Source organism: Meleagris gallopavo, chromosome 18, assembly GCF_905368555.1.
Source record: "Meleagris gallopavo chromosome 18, MGAL_WU_HG_1.1, whole genome shotgun sequence".
NCBI lineage: Eukaryota > Metazoa > Chordata > Aves > Galliformes > Phasianidae > Meleagris > Meleagris gallopavo.
This window is the reverse complement of record NC_139421.1, coordinates 27,987-48,022: the sequence shown is the minus strand read 5'-3', so window position 1 is coordinate 48,022 and position 20,036 is coordinate 27,987. Positions and strand designations below refer to the sequence as shown.

At 56.8% G+C, this 20,036-nt stretch overlaps 1 protein-coding gene across 1 annotated transcript in view; it reads right to left on the bottom strand.

The window, feature by feature from the left end:
- Window positions 1-15,361, bottom strand: part of LOC104913619 (tenascin-X) — a 29,568-nt gene extending 14,207 nt beyond the window's left edge. Inside the window, 21 exon segments of the mRNA XM_085238935.1 lie at window positions 544-630; window positions 633-836; window positions 1,164-1,457; window positions 2,134-2,427; window positions 2,754-3,047; window positions 3,715-4,002; window positions 4,442-4,735; window positions 5,062-5,355; window positions 6,038-6,331; window positions 6,658-6,951; window positions 7,630-7,917; window positions 8,341-8,634; window positions 8,961-9,254; window positions 9,932-10,225; window positions 10,753-11,040; window positions 11,253-11,342; window positions 11,420-12,238; window positions 13,186-13,339; window positions 13,843-13,955; window positions 14,416-14,649; window positions 15,126-15,361. Of these exon segments, the coding sequence (XP_085095061.1) occupies window positions 544-630; window positions 633-836; window positions 1,164-1,457; window positions 2,134-2,427; window positions 2,754-3,047; window positions 3,715-4,002; window positions 4,442-4,735; window positions 5,062-5,355; window positions 6,038-6,331; window positions 6,658-6,951; window positions 7,630-7,917; window positions 8,341-8,634; window positions 8,961-9,254; window positions 9,932-10,225; window positions 10,753-11,040; window positions 11,253-11,342; window positions 11,420-12,238; window positions 13,186-13,339; window positions 13,843-13,955; window positions 14,416-14,649; window positions 15,126-15,342 (5,722 nt within the window). The 5' untranslated portion in view covers window positions 15,343-15,361.
- Between the last annotated feature and the right edge of the window lie 4,675 nt (window positions 15,362-20,036).

Sequence of the window (20,036 nt, the reverse complement as noted above, 5' to 3'; positions counted from 1 at the left end):
TCTCCTCACTTCAACCATCTCACCCAACTGCCATTCCTTCACACCGCCACCATCCAGACATCCAGGTCACTGGCCCACCATTCAGACAAGGATTCTCTCTGTACTCTTCACTCATTTCTCTACGCAGCCACATCTTCAGTTCAACACAGCAAGCAACACTTACTCCTTCTTCCATCCAAGAATTATCTAATTCATCTGTGAACATATCCATCCACTGTACCAGTGCACCAAGGATCTACCTACCCATTCTTCATCCATCCACCTATTCCTAAAGTATTCCTAAAGTATCCATCCTTCATCTATCTGCCCATCCATTCAAACAAACACTCCAACAGCCACAATCTTATACGGGCAGCCATCACTCCTTCCATTCCTCACCGGTCCCTTCAGGCTTAAGCAGAACTTTTCACGGATCCTTCCCGAATAAAGGCACCCAACAGCTCATCCCGTGCCAGAGGAAATCAAGATCCCCAGCACAGGCCATGTTTCTCTTCCTATCTCCAGGAAACCCAGAGCCCAGCAGGTGCCAATTCCTGCCCTCACCTGTGACGGCATCAGTGGAGACGGGGCCCAGCCGTTTCCGCCCCCACACCCCGTACAGGTTGAACTTGTAGCGGCGGGACGGCGACAGCCGGGCACGGTCACGGAGCGCGACCCACCGTCCACGGGCACCACCTGCGGCTGGCCTTGTGCATCCTTGTACTGCACCGTGAAGGAGTCAAAGGAGCCCGCGGGGACGCTCCATTCCAGCTGCACCGAGTCGGGGCTGACGTGGGATGCCGTCAGCTCACCCAGGCGTGGTGGGGAAGGTGGTTCCTCCTCCACTGGCGCGGCAGCTGCAGTACAAAGTCCATGTCCACCCATCCTACTATCCACGTGCTCAACTGCTTACCAACCATTCACCCAAACATCCACCTGGCCTGATCAAAAAGTTATCCTAACCCACCCAACACACCTTCCATCCGTAACGCCATCCACGCAAACCAAATCCTCTCCACTGATCACTACCCCACACTCCTCCCATCCCTCCCTACGTGCCCACTCTTTGCCACAGAACGTTTCCATTGGCATTCAGACTCCAGGCACCAGCACAGCCCATCACACTGCTCACGCCACGCGCCAAGCTCAAGGCCCAGAGAGGTGCAGCATGCGGGGGCCCTCACCGGTGACGGTGTCAGTGGAGATGGGGCCCAGACGTGTCTGCCCCCACAGCCCATACAGGTTGAACTTGTAGGGGTGGGACGGCAGCAGACCAGACACGGTCACCGTGCGGGACCCACTCTCCAAGTGCAGCTCCTGCGCCTGGCCTTGCACGTCTATGTACTGCACTGTGAAGGAGTCAAAGGTGCCCTCGGGGACGCTCCATTCCAGTTGCACCGAGTTGGGGCTGACATGGGATGCTGTCAGCTCTCCGAGGCGTGGCTGGGATGGCACTTGCTCCTCCACCTCTTCTGCAGCTGCAATGCAGAGGACACAGTGCAGGATAAAAGCACGGTCCTGCCCAGCAGTCACATCCCACCATTCATCCGTCCATCTGTCCAAACACCCTCTCTCTCTCTGTTCCCTTTTCCATCCATTCTCAGTCTTCTCCTCACTTCAACCATCTCACCCAACTGCCATTCCTTCACACCTCCACCATCCAGACATCCAGGTCACTGGCCCACCATTCAGACAAGGATTCTCTCTGTACTTCTCTACACTCATTTCTCTACGCAGCCACATCTTCAGTTCAACACAGCAAGCAACACTTACTCCTTCTTCCATCCAAGAATTATCTAATTCATCTGTGAACATATCCATCCGATGTACCAGTGCACCAAGGATCTACCTACCCATTCTTCATCCATCCACCTATTCCTAAAGTATTCCTAAAGTATCCATCCTTCATCTATCTGCCCATCCATTCAAACAAACACTCCAACAGCCACAATCTTATACGGGCAGCCATCACTCCATCCATTCCTCACCGGTCCCTTCACACTTAAGCGCAACTTTTCACGGATCCTTCCCGAATAAAGGCACCCAACAGCTCATCCCATTGCTAGAGGAAATCAAGATCCCCAGCACAGGCCACGTTTCTCTTTCTATCTCCAGGAAACCCAGAGCCCAGCAGGTGCCAATTCCTGCCCTCACCTGTGACGGCATCAGTGGAGACGGGGCCCAGCCGTTTCCGCCCCCACACCCCGTACAGGTTGAACTTGTAGCGGCGGGACGGCGACAGCCCGGGCACGGTCACGGAGCGCGACCCACCGTCCACGGGCACCACCTGCGGCTGGCCTTGTGCATCCTTGTACTGCACCGTGAAGGAGTCAAAGGAGCCCGCGGGGACGCTCCATTCCAGCTGCACGGAGTCGGGGCTGACGTGGGATGCCGTCAGCTCACCCAGGCGTGGTGGGGAAGGTGGTTCCTCCTCCACTGGCGCGGCAGCTGCAGTACAAAGTCCATGTCCACCCATCCTACTATCCACGTGCTCAACTGCTTACCAACCATTCACCCAAACATCCACCTGGCCTGATCAAAAAGTTATCCTAACCCACCCAACGCACCTTCCATCCGTAACGCCATCCACGCAACCAAATCCTCTCCACTGATCACTACCCCACACTCCTCCCATCCCTCCCTACGTGCCCACTCTTTGCCACAGAACGTTTCCATTGGCATTCAGACTCCAGGCACCAGCACAGCCCATCACACTGCTCACGCCACGCGCCAAGCTCAAGGCCCAGAGAGGTGCAGCATGCGGGGGCCCTCACCGGTGACGGTGTCAGTGGAGATGGGGCCCAGACGTGTCTGCCCCCACAGCCCATACAGGTTGAACTTGTAGGGGTGGGACGGCAGCAGACCAGACACGGTCACCGTGCGGGACCCACTCTCCAAGTGCAGCTCCTGCGCCTGGCCTTGCACGTCTATGTACTGCACTGTGAAGGAGTCAAAGGTGCCCTCGGGGACGCTCCATTCCAGTTGCACCGAGTTGGGGCTGACATGGGATGCTGTCAGCTCTCCGAGGCGTGGCTGGGATGGCGCTTGCTCCTCCACCTCTTCTGCAGCTGCAATACAGATCACACAGTGCAGGATAGAAGCACGGTCCTGCCCAGCAGTCACATCCCACCTTCCATTCATCTGTCCAAACACCCTCTCTCTCTCTGTTCCCTTTTCCATCCATTCTCAGTCTTCTCCTCACTTCAACCATCTCACCCAACTGCCATTCCTTCACACCGCCACCATCCAGACATCCAGGTCACTGGCCCACCATTCAGACAAGGATTCTCTCTGTACTTCACTCATTTCTCTACGCAGCCACATCTTCAGTTCAACACAGCAAGCAACACTTACTCCTTCTTCCATCCAAGAATTATCTAATTCATCTGTGAACATATCCATCCACTGTACCAGTGCACCAAGGATCTACCTACCCATTCTTCATCCATCCACCTATTCCTAAAGTATTCCTAAAGTATCCATCCTTCATCTATCTGCCCATCCATTCAAACAAACACTCCAACAGCCACAATCTTATACGGGCAGCCATCACTCCTTTCATTCCCCACCGGTCCCTTCAGGCTTAAGCAGAACTTTTCACGCATCCTTCCCGAATAAAGGCACCCAACAGCTCATCCCATTGCTAGAGGAAATCAAGATCCCCAGCACAGGCCACGTTTCTCTTTCTATCTCCAGGAAACCCAGAGCCCAGCAGGTGCCAATTCCTGCCCTCACCTGTGACGGCATCAGTGGAGACGGGGCCCAGCCGTTTCCGCCCCCACACCCCGTACAGGTTGAACTTGTAGCGGCGGGACGGCGACAGCCCGGGCACGGTCACGGAGCGCGACCCACCGTCCACGGGCACCACCTGCGGCTGGCCTTGTGCATCCTTGTACTGCACCGTGAAGGAGTCAAAGGAGCCCGCGGGGACGCTCCATTCCAGCTGCACGGAGTCGGGGCTGACGTGGGATGCCGTCAGCTCACCCAGGCGTGGCGGGGAAGGTGGTTCCTCCTCTACTGGAGCTGCAGCAGCAATACAGAGATAATAATTAATGATGAAACATCCTCAATAGCAATCCTCCATCCACACAACAACAAATACAACATTCATCCAACCAACGGTTCTGCTCTCAGCACAAATTTATCCAAGCACCATTCCATCCATCCATCCATCCATCCATCCATCCATCCCTCCATCCATCCATCCATCCATCCATCCATCCATCCATCCCTCCCTCCCTCCCTCCCTACCTCCCAGCCTCCCTTCAAATTCTCAATCATCCCCCTCTTCAATCCTTCCTCCAATCTTGCATGCACTCATCCCTACAGACTTCCCATTGAAGACGAAACGTTTGCTTCTCAGCCAAGATGACTGTAAGAAGGAGTGGCCATAAAAGTTTCCGGCCATAGGCCAATTCCACTGTCAGCCTCAGGACATGGATGAAGCACACAGCATCCTCACCTGTGACAGCATCAGTGGAGACGGGGCCCAGCCGTTTCCGCCCCCACACCCCGTACAGGTTGAACTTGTAGCGGCGGGACGGCGACAGCCCGGGCACGGTCACGGAGCGCGACCCACCGTCCACGGGCACCACCTGCGGCTGGCCTTGTGCATCCTTGTACTGCACCGTGAAGGAGTCAAAGGAGCCCGCGGGGACGCTCCATTCCAGCTGCACGGAGTCGGGGCTGACGTGGGATGCCGTCAGCTCACCCAGGCGTGGCGGGGAAGGTGGTTCCTCCTCCACTGGCGCGGCAGCTGTAGCACAAAGTCCATGTCCACCCATCCTACTATCCACGTGCTCAACTGCTTACCAACCATTCACCCAAACATCCACCTGGCCTGATCAAAAAGTTATCCTAACCCACCCAAGGCACCTTCCATCCGTAACGCCATCCACGCAAACAAATCCTCTCCACTGATCACTACCCCACACTCCTCCCATCCCTCCCTACGTGCCCACTCTTTGCCACAGAACGTTTCCATTTGCATTCAGACTCCAGGCACCAGCACAGCCCATCACACTGCTCACCCCACGCGCCAAGCTCAAGGCCCAGAGAGGTGCAGCATGCGGGGGCCCTCACCGGTGACGGTGTCAGTGGAGATGGGGCCCAGACGTGTCTGCCCCCACAGCCCATACAGGTTGAACTTGTAGGGGTGGGACGGCAGCAGACCAGACACGGTCACCGTGCGGGACCCACTCTCCAAGTGCAGCTCCTGCGCCTGGCCTTGCACGTCTATGTACTGCACTGTGAAGGAGTCAAAGGTGCCCTCGGGGACGCTCCATTCCAGTTGCACCGAGTTGGGGCTGACATGGGATGCTGTCAGCTCTCCGAGGCGTGGCTGGGATGGCGCTTGCTCCTCCACCTCTGCTGCAGCTGCAATGCAGAGGACACAGTGCAGGATAAAAGCACGGTCCTGCCCAGCAGTCACATCCCACCATTCATCCGTCCATCTGTCCAAACACCCTCTCTCTCTCTGTTCCCTTTTCCATCCATTCTCAGTCTTCTCCTCACTTCAACCATCTCACCCTACTGCCATTCCTTCACACCGCCACCATCCAGACATCCAGGTCACTGGCCCACCATTCAGACAAGGATTCTCTCTGTACTTCTCTACACTCATTTCTCTACGCAGCCACATCTTCAGTTCAACACAGCAAGCAACACTTACTCCTTCTTCCATCCAAGAATTATCTAATTCATCTGTGAACATATCCATCCGATGTACCAGTGCACCAAGGATCTACCTACACATTCTTCATCCATCCACCTATTCCTAAAGTATCCATCCATCCATCCTTACATTCCTTCATCTATCTGCCCATCCATTCAAACAAACACTCCAACAGCCACAATCTTATACGGGCAGCCATCACTCCTTCCATTCCCCATTGGTCCCTTCACGCTTAAGCGCAACTTTTCACGGATCCTTCCTGAAAAAAGGCACCCAACAGCTCATCCCATTGCTAGAGGAAATCAAGATCCCCAGCACAGGCCACGTTTCACTTCCTATCTCCAGGAAACCCAGAGCCCAGCAGGTGCCAATTCCTGCCCTCACCTGTGACGGCATCAGTGGAGACGGGGCCCAGCCGTTTCCGCCCCCACACCCCGTACAGGTTGAACTTGTAGCGGCGGGACGGCGACAGCCCGGGCACGGTCACGGAGCGCGACCCACCGTCCACGGGCACCACCTGCGGCTGGCCTTGTGCATCCTTGTACTGCACCGTGAAGGAGTCAAAGGAGCCCGCGGGGACGCTCCATTCCAGCTGCACGGAGTCGGGGCTGACGTGGGATGCCGTCAGCTCACCCAGGCGTGGCGGGGAAGGTGGTTCCTCCTCCACTGGCGCGGCAGCTGCAGCACAAAGTCCATGTCCACCCATCCTACTATCCACGTGCTCAACTGCTTACCAACCATTCACACAAACATCCACCTGGCCTGATCAAAAAGTCATCCTAAACCACCCAACACACCTTCCATCCGTAACGCCATCCACGCAACCAAATCCTCTCCACTGATCACTACCCCACACTCCTCCCATCCCTCCCTACGTGCCCACTCTTTGCCACAGAACGTTTCCATTGGCATTCAGACTCCAGGCACCAGCACAGCCCATCACACTGCTCACGCCACGCGCCAAGCTCAAGGCCCAGAGAGGTGCAGCATGCGGGGGCCCTCACCGGTGACGGTGTCAGTGGAGATGGGGCCCAGACGTGTCTGCCCCCACAGCCCATACAGGTTGAACTTGTAGGGGTGGGACGGCAGCAGACCAGACACGGTCACCGTGCGGGACCCACTCTCCAAGTGCAGCTCCTGCGCCTGGCCTTGCACGTCTATGTACTGCACTGTGAAGGAGTCAAAGGTGCCCTCGGGGACGCTCCATTCCAGTTGCACCGAGTTGGGGCTGACATGGGATGCTGTCAGCTCTCCGAGGCGTGGCTGGGATGGCGCTTGCTCCTCCACCTCTTCTGCAGCTGCAATACAGAGGACACAGTGCAGGATAAAAGCACGGTCCTGCCCAGCAGTCACATCCCACCATTCATACGTCCATCCGTCCAAACACCCTCTCTCTCTCTGTTCCCTTTTTCCATCCATTCCCAATCATCTCCTCACTTGAACCATCTCACCCAACTGCCATTCCTTCACACCGCCACCATCCAGACATCCAGGTCACTGGCCCACCATTCAGACAAGGATTCTCTCTGTACTTCACTCATTTCTCTACGCAGCCCCACGTTCCGTTCAACACAGCAAGCAACACTTACTCCTTCTTCCATCCAAGAATTATCTAATTCATCTGTGAACATATCCATCCTCTGTACCAGTGCACCAGGGATCTACCTACCCATTCTTCATCCATCCACCTATTCCTAAAGTATCCATCCATCCATCCTTACATTCCTTCATCTATCTGCCCATCCATTCAAACAAACACTCCAACAGCCACAATCTTATACGGGCAGCCATCACTCCTTCCATTCCCCACTGGTCCCTTCAGGCTTAAGCAGAACTTTTCACGGATCCTTCCCGAATAAAGGCACCCAACAGCTCATCCCGCTGCCAGAGGAAATCAAGATCCCCAGCACAGGCCATGTTTCACTTCCTATCTCCAGGAAACCCAGAGCCCAGCAGGTGCCAATTCCTGCCCTCACCTGTGACGGCATCAGTGGAGACGGGGCCCAGCCGTTTCCGCCCCCACACCCCGTACAGGTTGAACTTGTAGCGGCGGGACGGCGACAGCCCGGGCACGGTCACGGAGCGCGACCCACCGTCCACGGGCACCACCTGCGGCTGGCCTTGTGCATCCTTGTACTGCACCGTGAAGGAGTCAAAGGAGCCCGCGGGGACGCTCCATTCCAGCTGCACGGAGTCGGGGCTGACGTGGGATGCCGTCAGCTCACCCAGGCGTGGTGGGGAAGGTGGTTCCTTCTCTACTGGAGCTGCAGCAGCAATACAGAGATAATAATTAATGATGAAACATCCTCGCAAGCAATCCTCCATCCACACAACAACAAATACAAGATTCATCCAACCAACGGTTGTGCTCTCAGCACAAATTTATCCAAGCACCATTCCATCCATCCATCCATCCATCCATCCATCCATCCATCCATCCATCCATCCATCCATCCCTCCCTCCCTCCCTCCCTACCTCCCAGCCTCCCTTCAAATTCTCAATCATCCCCCTCTTCAATCCTTCCTCCATTCTTGCATGCACTCATCCCTACAGACTTCCCATTCAACACGAAACGTTTGCTTCTCAGCCAAGATGACTGTAAGAAGGAGTGGCCATAAACGTTTCCGGCCATAGGCCAATTCCACTGTCAGCCTCAGGACATGGATGGAGCACACAGCATCCTCACCTGTGACGGCATCAGTGGAGATGGGGCCCAGCCGTTTCCGCCCCCACACCCCGTACAGGTTGAACTTGTAGCGGCGGGACGGCGACAGCCCGGGCACGGTCACGGAGCGCGACCCACCGTCCACGGGCACCACCTGCGGCTGGCCTTGTGCATCCTTGTACTGCACCGTGAAGGAGTCAAAGGAGCCCGCGGGGACGCTCCATTCCAGCTGCACGGAGTCGGGGCTGACGTGGGATGCCGTCACCTCACCCAGGCGTGGTGGGGAAGGTGGTTCCTCCTCTACTGGCGCGGCAGCTGCAGCACAAAGTCCATGTCCACCCATCCTACTATCCACGTGTTCAACAGCTTACCAACCATTCACACAAACATCCACCTGGCCTGATCAAAAAGTTATCCTAACCCACCCAACACACCTTCCATCCGTAACGCCATCCACGCAAACAAATCCTCTCCACTGATCACTACCCCACACTCCTCCCATCCCTCCCTACGTGCCCACTCTTTGCCACAGAACGTTTCCATTGGCATTCAGACTCCAGGCACCAGCACAGCCCATCACACTGCTCACGCCGCGCGCCAAGCTCAAGGCCCAGAGAGGTGCAGCATGCGGGGGCCCTCACCGGTGACGGTGTCAGTGGAGATGGGGCCCAGACGTGTCTGCCCCCACAGCCCATACAGGTTGAACTTGTAGGGGTGGGACGGCAGCAGACCAGACACGGTCACCGTGCGGGACCCACTCTCCAAGTGCAGCTCCTGCGCCTGGCCTTGCACGTCTATGTACTGCACTGTGAAGGAGTCAAAGGTGCCCTCGGGGACGCTCCATTCCAGTTGCACCGAGTTGGGGCTGACATGGGATGCTGTCAGCTCTCCGAGGCGTGGCTGGGATGGCGCTTGCTCCTCCACCTCTTCTGCAGCTGCAATACAGAGGACACAGTGCAGGATAAAAGCACGGTCCTGCCCAGCAGTCACATCCCACCATTCATACGTCCATCCGTCCAAACACCCTCTCTCTCTCTGTTCCCTTTTTCCATCCATTCTCAGTCTTCTCCTCACTTGAACCATCTCACCCAACTGCCATTCCTTCACACCGCCACCATCCAGACATCCAGGTCACTGGCCCACCATTCAGACAAGGATTCTCTCTGTACTTCTCTACACTCATTTCTCTACGCAGCCACACGTTCCATTCAACACAGCAAGCAACACTTACTCCTTCTTCCATCCAAGAATTATCTAATTCATCTGTGAACATATCCATCCACTGTACCAGTGCACCAAGGATCTACCTACCCATTCTTCATCCATCCACCTATTCCTAAAGTATTCCTAAAGTATCCATCCTTCATCTATCTGCTCATCCATTCAAACAAACACTCCAACAGCCACAATCTTATACGGGCAGCCATCACTCCATCCATTCCTCACCGGTCCCTTCACACTTAAGCGCAACTTTTCACGGATCCTTCCTGAAAAAAGGCACTCAATAGCTCATCCCATTGCTAGAGGAAATCAAGATCCCCAGCACAGGCCATGTTTCACTTCCAATCTCCAGGAAACCCAGAGCCCAGCAGGTGCCAATTCCTGCCCTCACCTGTGACGGCATCAGTGGAGACGGGGCCCAGCCGTTTCCGCCCCCACACCCCGTACAGGTTGAACTTGTAGCGGCGGGACGGCGACAGCCCGGGCACGGTCACGGAGCGCGACCCACCGTCCACGGGCACCACCTGCGGCTGGCCTTGTGCATCCTTGTACTGCACCGTGAAGGAGTCAAAGGAGCCCGCGGGGACGCTCCATTCCAGCTGCACCGAGTCGGGGCTGACGTGGGATGCCGTCAGCTCACCCAGGAGTGGGGGGGATGGTGGTTCTTCCTTTGGTTTTGCTGACGCTTTAATGGGAGCAATAAAATGCACATACAAGACAGGCATCCTTTCACCTATGCACTCATTTGTGCAAATGTTATCCTCCCTGTATATGCATCCATTATTCTATAGTCACCCACTCAGCTCTGGAAGCTATATATCTTTCTGTTTCTCCGCATTTTCCCATCCATTCTTATCTACTTAATTATCTTTTTTGTCAGCTAATCAAGACTGTCATATACCCACTGTTGTTTTTTTTTTTTTTGTCTATCCATTCACGCAACTCATTTTCTCCACTCATCCAAAAATCCATTTACACATCCATTCAGTCCCCACCATCTGTCCCTCCAATCCATCTACCTGCAACCAACCCATGGGCCACTCACACCCTCATCCAGCTTTCCATCCTTTCAGCACTCCAGCCCTCAGACCCTGCACACAGTCATGCACAGCACCAAATCAAGGGCCAAGATTTGTTCCCTCGTCTCCCAGGTTCAAAGTTCCCATGAAGTGATCCAAAGGGGGGCACGGATGGGGCTCTCAGTAGCCTCACCTGTGACAGCATCAGTGGAGATGAAACCAATGCGCTTCCGCCCCCACACCCCGTACAGGTTGAATTTGTAGCGGCGGGACGGCGACAGCCCTTGCACGGTCACTGTGCGTGAGCCACCGTCCACAGCAATCGCCTGTGGCTGGCCTTGTGCATCCCTGTACTGCACCGTGAAGGAGTCAAAGGAGCCCTCAAGGACACTCCATTCCAGCTGGATGGAGCTAGGAGTCACATGGGAGACTGTGAGCATGCCTAGCTGGGGCCGCTGTGGTGGTTCCTCCTCTGATGGTGCTGCAACGGTCATGTCAAGATGCAAGGTATAAATTTTTATGCATCCATCTACCCTGCACTCAACCTTCAGTCTGTCCTTCCATTCATCCCTTTATCCACTCCTCCATCCACTCATCTCACCATCCAAACATCCAACCACATCAACCTGGATACCAAGTGCTGGTGAACACCTGAGTTACCCCATTGCCACCACTGCCACCATCTGGGGTTACCTGCTTTGGCCATGGCCCCCTGGGGCTCAGTCCCCTCCATCTCATACAGGTTCTCCCATTCTGGTGGAGGCTCACTGGTGTCACCCAGCCCTGCAACCCGAAGAGCAATGTGGGATTTTTGGATGCCACCAAGCAACGCTGTCCCCATCCCCATCCCTGTCACCTACCTGCAGTCACCAGGGAAGTGTAGGACTTGGAGACACGTCCTCGCACCACACCGTGCACCTCCACCCGGTATGTGGCCCCTGGCACCAGCCCTGGCACCCGGGCCACTGTGGTGTCCCCTGGCACCCTCAACTCCCCCTCATCCCCCTCATTCCCCTCCGGCTCCTCCAGCAGCCGGTAGCGGATCACTACGGTCTCCGCATGACCCCGCAGCCCATCCAAATCCACCAGGGCCTCACCAGCAGCTCCTGGCAACACCTGGGGTTTGGGGTGGGGGTTCTGCTGGAGGTGGCGGAGGAATTGATGACGCAGCAAGGCTGGGCTGCGGCGAAGCAGGTAGGAGAGGATGGCACGGGCCACTGCAGGCACTGTCTGGTTGCCTCGGAGTGGGAAATCCGTGGCCCGGAGGTGGCTTTCTAGGCGCTGCAGCAAGGATCCATTGTAGGAAGAAAGTTTGACCCCCAGCTCATGCAGAGATGGGACATTTGGGAGCACTGGGGACACGGGGGATGCCGGGGATAGTGGGGACTGTGGGGATGCTGGGGACCATGGAGATGTAGGTGATCTTGGGGACACTGGGGACTCTGGAGACCACGGGGATTCCAGGGAAGTTGGTGCTGCTGAGGACTCTGGTGACACTGGAGACCTCAGGGATGCTGGTGACCGCAAGGTCCCCAGTGACCCTGGGGATGCCGGTGACACTGGGGACCGTGGGGATGCTGGAGACCCTCGGGCTGATGGTGATGCTGGGGCCACTGGAGATGCCAGAAATGTAGGGGTCCGCCGTGGCCCCCCATGGGTGGGCAGAGACTGGGCAAGCACTGTGAAAATAGAAGGGATCCAAGTCACTAGCCTGTCCCCAAAATCCCTCATCTGCCACAGCCCAGGGACACAGGGATGGATGGACACAGGAACAGAGGAGCACAAACAGATGCCTAAGGACAGACTGTGGACACTGGGGAACCATAGGGAGTGCCTGGAGACATCCAGACTCATGGGGGCAGACAGATAGGGACAGAGGGACACACAGGGAAGCATCAGGACATGTGGAGACACGTGGACCCACGGGGATGCATGGGGATAGACTGGGGTCACACGGACCTGAAGGGACACAAGGCCCCAAGTGAACAGATGAGCCCATGGGACACACAGCCCCATGGGGATAGATGCAGATGGACAGGCCCAGGGAGACATATGGACCCACAGGGACAGACGGCTGACACACAGACCTCTGCAAGACAGACAGATGCATGTGGACCCGCAGAGCCATGGGAACAATAAAGACACATGGGGACAGACAGAGGCTGCAAACACCACCCACCTCCACTCCCATTCCAATACCCATCCCTGCCCCATGACTTCCTATAATCATATCCCTATCCCCATGCCTGTTCCTTTCTCCATCTCTTTAGCTGTGACATTCCCATCCCCGTTCCCACCCCATCTTCACTTCCATGCTTGTCTCCACCTCAATCATCCCTGTCCCCACCTCCAACCCCATGCCCACGATGTCCCCACCCCGTGCTTGCAATATTCCTGTCCCCATGCCTGTCTTTGCGCTATGCTCATTCCCATCTCTGTTGAATGTTGAATGCCGTCCCCATACGTGTTGCCCCCTCGCAATGTCATCCCTGCCCTCATTCTTGTGCCCACGCCACCCCATACTGTCCCCCTTGTTGTCCCCATGCCACTTCCATACCCCTGCTGTCCCCATGCCTCCCCATGCCCCTTCTGTCCCCATGCCTGTCCCACAGCAGGTGGCACATACAGGTGCGGACACGCAAGGTGCCCGGCGCCCCAAGGTGCTGCTCCCGCTGGGCCTGGATGAAGATCTCGAAAGCTTGTCCAGGTGTCAGCCCTGTCACCTCAAAGGTGACAGCAGAGCTAGGCAGCTCGTGGGTGGTCAGTGCTGCTGGTTCATCCTGGGGACAAAGGACACATCAAAGGCACACCGAAGACACCATGTGGGACCTCTTCCTGAACCAGGCAGGCGGCCACAGTCAATGGCTTCTCCTAGAGCTGGGAGATGTCTCAGGGACACATCACTACCCCCATGCTGGGCAGCAGAGGAGTGGCCACAGCTGTGACAGAGGACGTGCTGGGGACAAGCAGCAGATGGGTGACAGCACCACGACTAATCCTCGGCACAAGGGACACAGTGAGGAGATGTCCCCACTCCTGAGCCATGCTGCAGTAGTGTGAACTGGCCTCTGTCATGGTCTGAAGACAATAGGCACATTGGAGACATGTTGGGGACGCAATGAGGACACTATAGAGATGCCCCCAAATGGGGCAGAAGTCGATGACCATGGACACCAGCTCATCCTGGGGACAAGTTTCACACTGCGGGCACATTGGAGCCACCACAATGGGACATCACTGTGCTGAAGATGTGTCCTCATTCCCATTCCCGTCTCCAGCTCACCAGGGGGATGACTGCCACCTCATAGCCATCCACAGGCTTGGCTGGCCGCGGCCAGGTCACACGGAAGGACGTCTGGTTGCGCGCAGCCAGGCGCAGTGTCACTGAGGGGATCTCTGCAGGGAAAGAGCCCAGATGGGAGGTGGCCCCACAGGAGCACTTCTGAGCCCTACGGGATGAGGCAGCCACAGCGTGGGGATACCTTCAGAACACCACAGGACAGTGGATCAAAGGGATGAAGACAATTTGGGGACACGGAGGGAGTTTCCAACGAACAGGGGTGCCCAAGCCATGAAGGATATGGGGAACCCATTGAGTGGGGACGCAACAGGACGGGGGACCCAGGGGATGGAGACACTGAGGGAGTTTCCAAGGAACAAAAGTGCCCAAGCCACGGGAACACCAGGACACTCAGGGCACTGGAAGGATCTGGGACAACTGAAAGCACTGGGATGGGGACACTGGGAGAGCACTGAAGGACAGCGGAGGAAACTGGGGGACAGACAAGGATACTTGGAGGTGGCATCAGGACCAGATGCCAAGGGAGCAGCGAGCTTGGGGACATACAGGACATACCAAGGGTGCAGTGGGGCCCACCACGGCCAGGGGGGCAGATGGGGGTCGCACAGAATGGTCCCGTGAAGCCCTCAAAGCAGTGGCAGCGGCCAGCCCGGCAACGTCCCTGGTCACTGCAGTCGAAGGGACAGCGGGGTGCGGGACACGGGAGACCATCCCCGACCTCCCCCATGCGGCACCCACAGCAGCCCCCCGCCCCAGGGGTGTCACACAGCCTCCGCGCTGCTGTGCTCCCTGTGGGGTTGAGCAGAGTCCCTGTGAGCCACACACCTCCCTTTGACTTCTCCATGTGTCCCCATATGTCCCTCACACACTCCCACAGGTCACTGTGTCTCACATGCATCCCTGTGTCCTCCACGTCCCAACGTCCTCCCCATGTCCCCACACCCCCGTGCCCTGCACTGTTCCCTTTTCCACATCACCCATGTTCCCCTGTTACTCCCTATCATCCTACATTCCACATTTCCTTGCATCCCCTCATCCCCATGTCCCCCCATCCACATCCCCTACATAGCTCCCACGTCCCTACCCCCATGCTCCCTACCGCGTCCCTCATGTCCCCACCGTCCCCCTCCACATCCCTCAAACACCCCCATACATCCCATATCTCCCAAATCTTCCCATATATCCCATTCTCCTCAACAGATCCCCCATTTCCCCAATCCCTACACCCTCCATGTCCCCATCTCCCCCCCTCCCTGCCCCCATACCGGTGCCGGCCTGGGGTCCCAGGCTGTCCCCGCACTGTCCCTGCAGCGCCCGCACTTCTCCCTCCAGTGCCCGCAGCCGTCCCAGCACGGCCTCCAGCACCTCTGCCCCACAGGAGAGCCCCGGGGGCACAGGGGGAGGACCGGGGGATGTTCCCGCATTCCCTTGCGCCCTCCGAAGTGCCAGCGCCAGCAGCAGCAGCGGCAGCCCCGGGGTCATGATCCTGCAGGGAGGGGACGGATGCCAGAGGCACTGGGACCTTCCAGGGGACACACAGAGGTCTTGGACACCGTGGGGTTGCACCCAGCTCCCATCCATGGTGTCACTCCCTCCCCTTCCCCCCCCAACTCCGAGGGCCCCATAGAGAGCTGGGGCTGTGGGGTGGCCCCAGTGCTGCCAGGTACACCCCAGTGATCCCAGTTCCCACTGACTCCAGTAGCTTCACACACACCACCCTTCAGAGCATATGAACTCCAGTAACCATCAGTAACCCTGCCCAGCAACACCAGTACCACAGGGAACACAAATAACGTCAGGAATTCCAATAACATCACAGCACAATAATTCTACCGACACCACCACCACCACCAGTAACACCAGTAGCACCAGTGAGACCGACAACATCAGCAATGCTGGCAACACCAGCAATGTTGGCAACACCAGCAATGTTGGCAACACCACCATGCCAATTTCTCCAGTAATTCCAGTGACACCAGTAACATCAGTAACTCCAGTAATGCCAGCAGCACCAGCAAGTCAAATTCTCCAGCAACTTCAATAATTCCAGTCACTGCAGCCGCACCAGTAACCCCAGCAACCCCAATAAACTCCAGCAGCATCAGCAGCTCCAGCAACTCCAGTAATCCCACCAGCTCCACTAACTCTAATAACTCCGGTAGCTTCAGCAGCTCCAGCAGCACCAGTAGCACCAGGCAGCTCCTCCAGTAACCCCAGCAGCCCCGTAACGCAGTGATGCTGCAGCCCCATCCCCACCCCTCCTTCCCCCCCATCTCCCCCAGTACTTTCCCAGTGCTGGAGCTGCTCCCGGGGGTCAGGATGTGACCTGTGGGTGGGGCCTGGAACTGGACCAGTTGGGTTCAGGTGAGCCCAGCTGCACCCAGTTGGGTCTGGCTGGTTTGGTTCAACCCGGTTTGGCTCGGCTCAGCTCAGACCAGTTCTGCTCACCTCGGCCCCGTTCGGCCCGTTTGGGTTCTGTTAGGTTCTGCTGGGCCAGGCCCGGCTCGGCGGCAGCAGCGCGGTACTGAGGGCTCCAGGGCGGCTCCGGCCCTTTCATAGCCCCGGGCCGGGCGCAGGGCCAGCGCTGAGCTCATGGCGTGGCCACGGCACCTGTGGGCCGCACAGCAGGCAGCTCCAGGACACAGCGGCCAGCAGCAGAGCAGAACGCGGCCGAGGAGGGGCACGGTGTCCTCACATCGGCCACACGCTGAGCATCGGGGGATGTAGGGACCACCTCCCCATGGAGTGAAGGGAAGCGGACTCCCAAACCCCCCCCCCCCCCCCCGCAGGGCCCTCCGCCCTGGGCTGTGCGGGACCGGGCGGACCCAGAGGGGGCCACGATGTGTTTACAAGCGGCGGTCGCTGCGGCAACCAAACATCTGGGCGGCGCAGCCAGATGTGGGGTCCAGCTGCCATAGCAGAGCAGTGACACAACGCGTGGGGGGAGGAGGGGGGCTGCAGCCCGGAGCACTCCCAGTGACCCAGCACTGCCCGTCCTGGTGATTCCAGTGCTCCCAGTAATGCAGCACTGCCCATCCCAGTGCTCCCTGTATCTCAGTGCCACCTGTCCTAATGGTACCGGTAACCGAGCACTGCCTACACCAGCGATCCCATTAACACAGCACAGCCACAGCTGGTGCCCTCAGGAACCCCAGCTCTGCCTGCCCCACAGCTTCCAGCATTCCCTGCCACCTGTCCTGTGGTTCCCAGCAACCACAGTGCCACCTGTTCCAGTAACCCCAGTGCTCCCAGTAACCACAGTGCCACCTGTTCCAATAGTCCCAGTGCTCCCATTAAGTCAGTGTCACCTGCTCCACAGCTCCCAGTAACCACAGTGCTGTTTGCTCCATATCCCCCAGCGCTCCCAGTAAAAACAGAACCCACTACAATTTTGGGGTAGACTCACGATGGGGTCGGCTGTGGGGCCGAGCTATGAAACTATATTGCAGGGGTTTGCTATGGGGCATAGCCTTGAGGCTACGGGGCTGCGCCATGGGGCCATGCTGCGTGACAGTGCCATATGGGGCCACAGGGCTGAGCCACAGACAGGGCCGGGTGGGGCCATGACTCAGCCTGGCCCTGCACTCCCCCCCCTACTTCCCCCCCCCCGTTTCCTCCCCCCTCCTGGGCTGTTTTTGTTGCTGCGGGACACGGGGTAGGGAGCGCTGGCTCGGCAGGGATCCACTGCGTGGGGGTTGGAGGCACCCAGACACCCACATCCCCATGGGACAGCGGGATGGGGAAGTGTGAGATGGGGTCCCTGGGTGTTGGGCCCCACAGCGTAGGAGTTACAGGGCAGAGCTGGGGAAGGGAGGAGGCAGATGCTTGGGGTCCCCAGGGCCTTGGGGGGAGGGGCAGAACCCACGGGGTGGGAGAAACGGCTGCCAGGGTTCACTGGCTCGTGATCGTGTTTTGCTCTTTGCCTCCGGCTGGGCGGACCCAACCCGGGGGGGCTGCGGGATGCATGTGGGGCTGAGATACGGGACACGTGTAGGGCTGAGGAGCACGCGTGGGGCTGGGGGGGGGAGGGGTGCGTGGTGTGCTTAGCAAGTAGGGGTCAGGAGGTGACCCTAAATGTGGCCCCACAGCTCTGTCCCTCCATGCCCCGCTGACCCCAACACAGCAGCACACGGAGCCCTTTGGTGCCACAGGGAACACGTGGGGCCATAAGGGGCAGGAGAGAAGCAGGTGGCACAGCAAACCAGCAGGAGCCACACTGTCCTGAACTGACCCTGCCGCATCCATACCACCTGCCCTCCCCATCTCATGCCCCTATCCTGTCCCCTTTCCTAATCCCCACAGGTCCTATAGTGGGGTAGCAAAGTTCTAGGCTGAAGCAAACAAGGACAAGCACAAACAAAGCAGCTGTGGACACAGAAATGAAGGAAGAAAAATAGCTCACTTTCAAAAGGTCTCAGATAGGCAGAGCTCTCCAGCAACATTGCCTCCCCCCATCCCACTGCCAGCCCTTAAATGAGGACTGGGAAGGGGTGGATCCTGGCTCCATCCCTCCCAGGCACTCAGGTGCATTGCATACACCTGAGCTCCCCTGGTTGGCCCCACCTTCCCACCCTCCCATTGATTGAGGTGCTCAATCACTGCTTCAAGCCCTGACTTAGCATTGCCACTACACACTGTGACATCTCAATGACAGAACGGTGACACCTCAAGCCACCCTGGGTGCCCCTCATATGCCTCGGGGGCACCCCTGTGTGTGGTGGTGACATCCTGGGCATCCTTCAGGACACCTCTGGGACCCCAACATCCTTCAGTTCTCCCAGTTCCTCCACGATTTGTCCCCACTGAGACCCACACCGACAGCCGTTACCTCTGTTAAGACACAGTTATGGGTGGGAGGAGTTGAAAGGAATGTGTTGTTTTAAGCTGTCAGATAAGGAGTCAAAGGGAAAATGGAACAGCTACATCACTTGGCTCAGGAGGTGAAGCAGAACAGCCGGGCTGAATGCTGAGCGCACTGAACGGCTGTTTGTGCTGTTTGTATTTTTGCCTATCGTGACAATTGTGTGATGGTTTCTGGGATTCCGGAAAATTGTGTCAGAGGTCCCAACGCGTCACGGTGATGAAAAGCAGCAGCAGGGAATCGTTCCTTGAGCTGACAAATATGCAGAAATGTGCGGAGAAATTCCATAGGGGGAAACTTGTGGTTGGCCACAGCAGTGACAGTGCAGCAATACAAGGGCAAGAGTGTAAATATCAGAACACAAGTATGTATAACACCACCACAAAAAGGAAGCGAGACTTAATTACATAAGCCTAATTAGTGTGATAGAACACACACTGCTGTGTGAAATCCTGCACGATACTGCAGGACAGCTTTCTGCTAATGAGCTGTCACCTGGCTGTGCACACCAAGGGATTGACGTAAGGAAGAGCAACCAGGGAGCAATTCTCAAAGCAATGCCTGTTTCTCAACCTTTATGCAGCTCCGGGTTTGCTTGCTTTGTGCATTACTGCCTGGCACCTCATCCCTGCTCTTGGAATAGTACAGGACCTGACTCAGTATGTTCCAGGTTTACGTCACCGAGACTCGCTGAGGGCCAACAAAGGGTTAAACACTACAGGCTGGCCTTAAAAAGGGCCGTGGGGGGTTGGAGGAGGGGTCCCAGCAAAATCCATGCAGCCTCCTTGTATCTACAGGGGACGGGATGGATGTTCACACTGAGGGAAATGGGTGCTGAGGGCATCCGTTTAAAACACTGAAACATGAAATATTTCTCACGGCAAATCGTACTTGCAGAGCGAGACCAGCGTGCATTTTTCACCTGGGAGCCAGAAATTGGTTCTGGCAGTTTGGCACACAATGTTTTGTTCTGTTTGCATGGGACATCCTAGCTGAATTGCTTGTTGTGCTAATCGTAAAAATTTGTGCTTCTGTATTTAAAACATTTTGCCGATTATCTTTAAGGTCTAATTGGAATTTTAATACGAGCTGTTATTATTCAGCAGCAGTTTTCCACAGGCTGGTGGTCAGTCCTGACTCCAAGAATGCCCGGGGCAACTCCTTTCCTTTACTCTGCTTTCAGGGGTTTGTCCTCAGATTAACTTCCCTTTTCTTTCATTTCTGTTCCCCATTCCTGGTGGTGTCCCCATTCTGACACCAATTTCTCTTGGTCCTTACCAACTTCTGAGCCCACTCCTTCCTGGGAAGGGAAATG